Genomic DNA, 7,162 nt, shown 5'->3' with positions numbered 1-7,162 from the left:
TCTCCATGCTAAGCATTCATTTCTTCATCCCCACTGTGCTCATTTTAGTTTTTTTAAACTCCTTTTTTGTTCTCTGTGAATTTCGCATCATGCAGCCCAACTCCGTTGATATCCACCATCACCTCATATCTGAAGTCCACCCTTGCATCCTTCTCCATATCAGAGAAAAAATAATCTATTTGTGGAAGTTGAAAAAAGAAAAAAAATGGCACTATGTCCACAAAAGAGGTGTAAAATTATAAAGATGAAGCACATAAACCCTTAAATTATTTAAAATTAACAAAATTGTTTTTCATTTCAGGAGAGTTGTTATGGCTAATAAGTGCAAGCTATGATAAATAGAGAATACAAAAGCTTAAAAAGTGAGAGAAAATGATTCAGGTACAAAATTTTACACTAATATAATTTAGTTCATGAAGTACCTTCTCCAATTTTGCCAAATACAAATGGACTAAATGTTGTGACAGTCATTCTTATCTGATGCATCCTATAAATTTTCTAATTTTATCTAGCTGATCAGTGTTAAAGATAAAGTTATTTTTTTGGTGTAAAAGGGGAAAGGATGAGGTGAGCTCCCTTTGTACTAAGGTGTGTCAACTTTCAATTTTTAGTTCTTTACTGGCAGAGAGCTAAGTGCTGGCAGGATTACTGTCTTGTCATTTCTACGGTCCATCATCAAGTTTGCTATTTTGTAGATGTTTGTCCTTCTCACCAGCTCAACACAAGCTGAGAGATCTCTTAGATGTTGTCTAACTGCCGATTGGACATAATAAAGATCTGAAGGCCAAGATATGCTGCAGAAAGTATGTGGGCAGAACTCCAGGCTTACAGAGGAACATAGGGTGAGGAAAGCTGAAGCTGGAGCTTCAGAATAGACATGGTAGGGAAGTGATATGGACCAAAACAGGGCATAGGGGTTAAGAGATAATCACCAGTTGGGTCTCAAAACTAGAAGAATGGGGTTAAATTTAGAGAAGATAGTGCATGCCCTGTGAAAGGCCTAAGACACAAACTGTCAGTCAGAATCTCATGGTAGAGCTTACAGAGGCCTGTGAGCAATGCTCCTTTGGTGACATTAGTAAAAAGAGGAGAACCCCCAAGCAGCATGAGGGTGCCTCCATTGCTAGCTCCTACATTTCACTTTCCTTTGGCAATTGGAATCCAAACTGTTCCGAACAACATAATGATTTCAACTCTTTCTCCTAAGGGATTTTGTGGCAACTGTCGAAGGCTAAGCTAACGACAAGGCTTCATGAGTGTTCCCATAACACACACCCATGTCGCAACCTAACCTACAGGCTATTTCTTGATGTGATTTCAAGCACGTGTACATAAGGAGACAGGAGAACCTTCTGACTGCTTATTCAAACTGGTATTCTTTCTCAGGAATTTTTAATGGCTGATGTTGATGAGTAAGGATAATTTGACTTAAGATGAGATATTTTGGGGCAGGATTTAGAGGGAAAAATTCATTAAAATGCATAGGAATTACTCAGGTTTTTATAATCAAGCCTTGACGAAAATTTGGTCTTGCAAGCAGGAGTTGCTCAGTGGCTATGCCCTGGGAAGGTCTCCAGGAAAGGGCACCTCAGCTTATGCACTGTACAGGGAGATTATTAGCAGGGAGGCAATGTCTGTTCACCATGACATCAGCGGTCCCTTCTTGGACATTCTATTGGGTCCTAGAGAGTTCTTGGCATCCTCTGTGATGTCACCAGCGTTGTAGTAACCACCAGTGCCCTACTTTTACTCAGTCCCTGCCTGGCACATACACAGGAAGACATGTTTTCCCGGCTTCGCAAGAATTTTGGGAGAGTGAATGCCGATTTTGGACAGACTGGAGTGAGGGAATCTCGCCTTTCATCAAAAATAAATGATGGACAACGAAAGCTGGCCTGGGGAATGCTGAGTAAGTTCTGTGAATTGTATGCTGAGCTTTCTGTCAGAGGGAGAATAGGCTTAGGCTGACCTGTCTAGCAATAGGCCAGAACAACTGGAGTATCTGCAAAGGAATTGAATTTCCATGAAGATCACAATTCCTAAAAGTCAAGGATTTCAGAACATTAGTTTGCCCATCCCCAAATGGGGGATATGGTAAGGCCAATGCCATTATTCTGTGAACTTCTGGCCTTCACTTTTAACGTGCATATGATACGTTACATTGATATAATAACACGATCAGGAGACACTGAGTGTCCAACTTTATTGAACTTAGACAGGACATCAATCTACTTCACTCTCATTGCTTCTTTAAATAAAGAGATCTCTGTCTTTAGTATCAGGGAGAGAATTATGCTTCTGGCCTTATGTTCTTAGAACTCCTCTGACTTTTTCTAATTGGCAGAGATGGGACATCCTTAGCATTATAAATTAGAGTTTGTGTGTTACAAACATTTTTTTACAGTACTAAAACTATTTGTAGCAGGTAGACCAAGATTCAGCCTGTAACCAATTGGCACTTCTGTGGCATTTGGTGTTTCAGTTAGGGGAATTGATAAGTCCGTTGACCATGACATCCCCCACAATGCTTTTAAATTCCAAATGGTGTGGCCTAGAGTATCAGTGCAGGACATCTGAGTATCTCCAATCACTCAAATCTTTTGGAGGTTGAATTTATCATCTGACTTCTGAAAATACAGCAGTGAGGGTCCTGAAAGAAAGTTGTACCCTGTTAAGTTGATAACAATCCCGTAGAAGCCATCTCTGTGGTACATGGAGCATGGGTCAGCAGGCATAGGGAACACCCGGCATCTGACATCTCTTGGTCTCTATAGAGGGCTGGGAGACTTGACTTCCACTGAGGAGGTCTCTTAGGCAACAACAAACTCTTTGTGGTGACACTGTGGTCTACACATGCTCTCCTCCTGTTTGGGGCTTGCCATGGTCTATGCACACTCATCAGTTTCCCCAAAAATGTTCACTTGTGTTCTTCTACCTACAGATGATGGGAGACTGACATCATCCCCTGGCCCTGTGGTAATCAACAAGGAGGCCAACACGGAGAACACAGAAGAGCAGAGACTGATTAGACAGCTGCAGTCAGCTACTGAGGAGAGAAATGAGCTAAGAGATCTCCTGACTTACGTGACAGAGAGATACAGGAACAACAGGTATGCATTGCTCCAAACTGCCTTGTGTCACTCATGGACCTGCAATGTCACCTCCATCGTATTCTATTAAGGTGTTGGGGTCTAGAAAGCTGTGCCTCCCAAAATACTCGTCCTAAACCTCATTTCTGATATAGAGGAGATCAGAACCTGACCCTTGGTCAGGAGTGAGATGGGAAATGGTCTCATCTGCTGCCTCCAGCTGAAAATCTGAACTTGTGGCCTTAGTGAGGATTCAGGGATAACGTTACTGGAGCATGAGTTCCCAGTGTGCATTTGGAAAGCCCTTGACAGGTGGTAGCTTTGCAAGGTTCTAGGTGCCGTGAGTCTGGGTGTGTGCTAGGAAGGTGACTGAGTGCTGGACTCTTGTTGCAGTAGCCTGAGGTGACAGATCCCAAATTGTTCATCTCAATGTTTGACTAGACGGCCAGAGACACAGGGCTTTTCCTTCTTTTTTGTTTACCTCTGAACCAATAATGTGGCATGCATTTTTTCTGATTCTGATTGTGTTCTCCGTTTGCATATTTCGCTCCCTTTTTCATTCTCTTACTGTTTACTTTTCTTTTCCTGTGTGTGTGTCCCAGTTTCTGTGTCTCTGTGTGTACACACCTACATGCATATGCGCAATTTTTATGTTTATTTCCCCCCACAGTTGGAATCTAGGGGTCTATGTTTTTTCCTGAGTATATTCATGTATAACAATTTCATGGTGATGTGAGTGCATTTTTTTGGGAGCCCCTCTTTCAACTGCATACTTCTTTGCCAATGTGGTCACATTTGTCTGCATATTTGTGCCATTTGGTCAGATTATAATTTTGTGGCGATTTATGGTCTCAACTCCATAATTGTGTGAATTGTGTGTCTCTACAATATTAATTATTCAGGATGTAGAATTCCTGTTGTCAAAACAGGAAAATTGAAATCACAGTTTTCTAGGTCTTGGATGTGGGAGAGCTGTGGCCTAGGCCCTTGTTAGCATAACTAGCTTGACTGCAGATCCAGCCCTTCTGAGTGAAGAAAGGGAACTTGGGAACCCTTTATCTGGATGCAGAGCTTATGGGGTCCTGGGACCAGAATAACAAGTCTCTGAAGCTGAAGAAGCTCCCAATATGTAGAACTCAGAAATTGTACTCCCATGGCTGGGGTACTAGAAGACCCAGCCTGAGTTCATATATTCCTAAACACAGATGTTCATTGGGTTTTACTCTCCTAGGGCCAGCCGCTATGTCAGGTCAAATCCATTTTATGAAAAATTGAAGATAAAGGAGAGGGAGGTCATGTCATTACTGCACAACTTAGAGATGAGGAACATCGAGCATTGTGAGAAATTTCAGGAGCTCCAGAAGGAAATTAACTTCTATCGGTGAGCACTGGTCAGAGAGGCCATTAACTCTGCTTTGCCCACAGGTGCCATCCTTTGTTCTGATTGGAGGTCTAGCAGCTCTGGCTCCATGTCTTGTGCTCTTTAAACATCACTGTGTCCTGGGCCTTTTGGACTCAGTTTTTAGGTCCACAGGAGACTGTTACTCATACCCAGAGTGTCTAGGCATCTTCAGAAGGCTCTAGGTAGACCAGTACTTATTCAGCTCATCAAATGGCTAATAGGCTGAACTGGGCCTCTGCGGTCACACCAGGTTTAAAAAAACTCAGTGTGTGGACCACATGGATAACATGAACTTCCCTTAATTCTACTGACCTCCTTTGAGGGTATTTGCCCACTATTTATTAATGTTGCCCCCATGCCTTTTGCTTCTATGGATAGATGTATATCCCCTGTTGTTTTGGAGAGAAATGAACGCTTTTTGGTACTTGGGTCACAGAAACAATTTAGTCTTCCCTGTATTGGCTGTTTGATGTTTGTGCAGCAGCCTTGTGTGTATCAAGATGTATTCTATGAAGTTTTCACTGGTATCTGGGTCCAGAACGAGTATGTGGTACTTGGGAGTAGGAATGGGAGGAAGAGGGTGCAGGATCTAACTATGCAGTGTGTGTTTCCAGCAACCTGCCCAGCCGGATCCATATGGACAAGATATGTATGCAGAAGAAGTTGTTCCCATTCAGAAAGGAGAGCAAAGCAGAACAGCTTGATTCTGCACCGCTGCTACAGAAATTTTTGTTTGATTTGAACAAGAAAGATAAAGACGAACAGGAGAAAACCAGCAACCTCCAGACCAAGCAACATCTGGTAGGGCAAGCAGCTGTGTCAGCCTAAAATTATCTGATTCCATTTGCCAATTTGATACATGTTTGCTTTCCCTACCACCTTAATAATGTACACTCCAACAATACAACCACCTCATGCAATGGAATGTTCATTCCTCTGTGCACGAGTATTCTGGGAAGACAACCACTTTTCAGGAACTGACTTATTAACAACTATGCTTTGGTGATCTTTTTGAAGCTGCAGTCTGGAAATGGTGACAAATGAATAACCTATCATATTACTGCATGTCCCTGTGATAGAATGGATGCTATGTAGCGCTTTGAACAAGTTTTGTTCCTGTGATAAATGATATTCTGTGGTCATGTGACCTCCAAGTTGGGAAGCACCTTTCAGGGATAAGAACCGAGTGCAAATGGCAAATTATTCTTTGTCATTGGCTTTAATCTTGGTGACAGGTTGATTTCTCCTTTCATCCTGCAACCCAATGAGGTCTCTTCCCATTGCCCTGTTCTTGGTTTGCACTGCTTAAAGTCTGAGGCCCAGATGGGCAGCCCACATTACTGTCATGGTTACTGTAGACTTTGCCCTGCCCACAGACACACCACCAATGTTATCAGTTAACACATCAATGGTGACCTAAAATAGAGCTGAGTGGGTAGAAGGCAGCAACCTGACAGCTGGCATGCAAGTCCCCAACACATCAGTTTCTGAATAACTGCCTTCCTCTCCCTGGTCTCAGGAATTGCAAAAGAGCTGGAATGGGACACACAGCAGGAAGAGAGCCTCCTGAAGAATAGGTTGCTTTCTCAGGATTCCCCTGCTGACCGCCATCCTGAATAATACCAACCTTTTTTGGATGAATACTCTCCCTCATAGTTTAATTCATTTTTTGCTAAGAAACACTAAATTTATCTTTCACTAAGCCAGTCTGACTGATTGATATCTTATTCTCTTTCTGTTTAGGATAACACCACTTGAGAGACCACTTGGGAACTGCATTGCCATTTTGCCTGCTAGAGGAGAAACAGCAATATAACTGTGCTTCTAAATGTTCACTAAGAATATGCTGTTTAGAAATATTTTTGTTATGATCTTAAATGAAGTTTTTGTTTTGTTATTTCATAGTTATATGTTCGTGTTAATATTTTTCACATCTGAAAATACTTTTAGATATTTATATTAATATTCATTTTAATCATTTTTGTTTTAAATTGTATTCCTTATGAATAAAACTTGATTTGTAACTCTTGACTCTTGAGACCATCTTGCTTATTCAAGTGTTCTGTCCCCTCTTGTGCTCTTAGAACTGACAGCTAACGATGGATTCTGCATGGTCCAGAGTTCCTAGGCTAAATAGTAAATTCAAAGCCACCAATGGTTACCTAGAGTGATAGTGTGTTTTGTGTGGATAATGTGTTCTTTTCTTGGATGCACATTTTATGATGTGATCACTGCCATACTTTATCCATGCGGTCATGTTTTCTGCTAATCTTAATAAAGCAGTCTACAATACACGTTCATTATTGATCCTGTGTAGCACCTTTGACTAATATACACTCTTATTTGTAGAGCTGTAGAAAAATTGACATTTCCAAAGGTATATGGAAGTAATCCTAATGGAGAACCATATGCTTCAGTCTTTCTTGCAATACACTGTCAATATACCCCCACAGATAATGACCTCCAAAGTCATGTTGGGAAAAAGGTTTTGATAAATGCTGTTGTCCTAGACCATACATATGCTGTGTTTTTATTGTTGTGGATTAGGCGTAGAATGATCATTTATGTCAATGGGTCTTTTTCTCTACTGTATGTCTGTGGCCTGTCCTGGGTGAATTTCCCTCATAGTCCAAAAGAAGGAATCACATTCCCTGTTGTAGATGATTGTTGG

At 41.5% G+C, this 7,162-nt stretch overlaps 1 protein-coding gene across 2 annotated transcripts; it reads left to right on the top strand.

Annotated features, from left to right (window-relative positions):
• The first annotated feature begins 1,613 nt into the window (after nt 1-1,613).
• LOC134480025 (disks large homolog 5-like) lies at nt 1,614-6,526 on the top strand. Of its 2 annotated transcripts, XM_063266311.1 has the most exons (5): nt 1,614-1,909; nt 2,942-3,110; nt 4,321-4,470; nt 5,106-5,292; nt 6,235-6,526. In XM_063266311.1, the coding sequence occupies exons 1-5, from the start codon at nt 1,783-1,785 to the stop codon at nt 6,247-6,249; spliced, it is 648 nt and encodes a 215-aa protein (XP_063122381.1). In that variant the 5' UTR covers nt 1,614-1,782; the 3' UTR covers nt 6,250-6,526. The 2 variants fall into 2 exon arrangements, with proteins under 2 accessions (XP_063122381.1, XP_063122382.1); XM_063266312.1 differs by lacking the exon at nt 4,321-4,470 and having other exon boundaries at nt 1,617-1,909.
• Nucleotides 6,527-7,162: the final 636 nt, after the last annotated feature.

Source organism: Rattus norvegicus, chromosome 8 (genome assembly GCF_036323735.1).
Source record: "Rattus norvegicus strain BN/NHsdMcwi chromosome 8, GRCr8, whole genome shotgun sequence".
NCBI classification, from domain to species: Eukaryota; Metazoa; Chordata; class Mammalia; order Rodentia; family Muridae; genus Rattus; species Rattus norvegicus.
This window is presented reverse-complemented; position numbering and strand designations above follow the sequence as displayed.

What these genes read in the sequence shown, in the direction of transcription:
- LOC134480025 (XM_063266311.1), top strand. Translation starts at nt 1,783, where the DNA reads ATGTTTTCCCGGCTTCGCAAGAATTTTGGGAGAGTGAATGCCGATTTT. An exon ending in GCTGGCCTGGGGAATGCTGA is followed by an intron (nt 1,910 to 2,941) that starts GTAAGTTCTGTG and finishes TTCTACCTACAG; the next exon opens with ATGATGGGAGACTGACATCA. An exon ending in GAGAGATACAGGAACAACAG is followed by an intron (nt 3,111 to 4,320) that starts GTATGCATTGCT and finishes TTACTCTCCTAG; the next exon opens with GGCCAGCCGCTATGTCAGGT.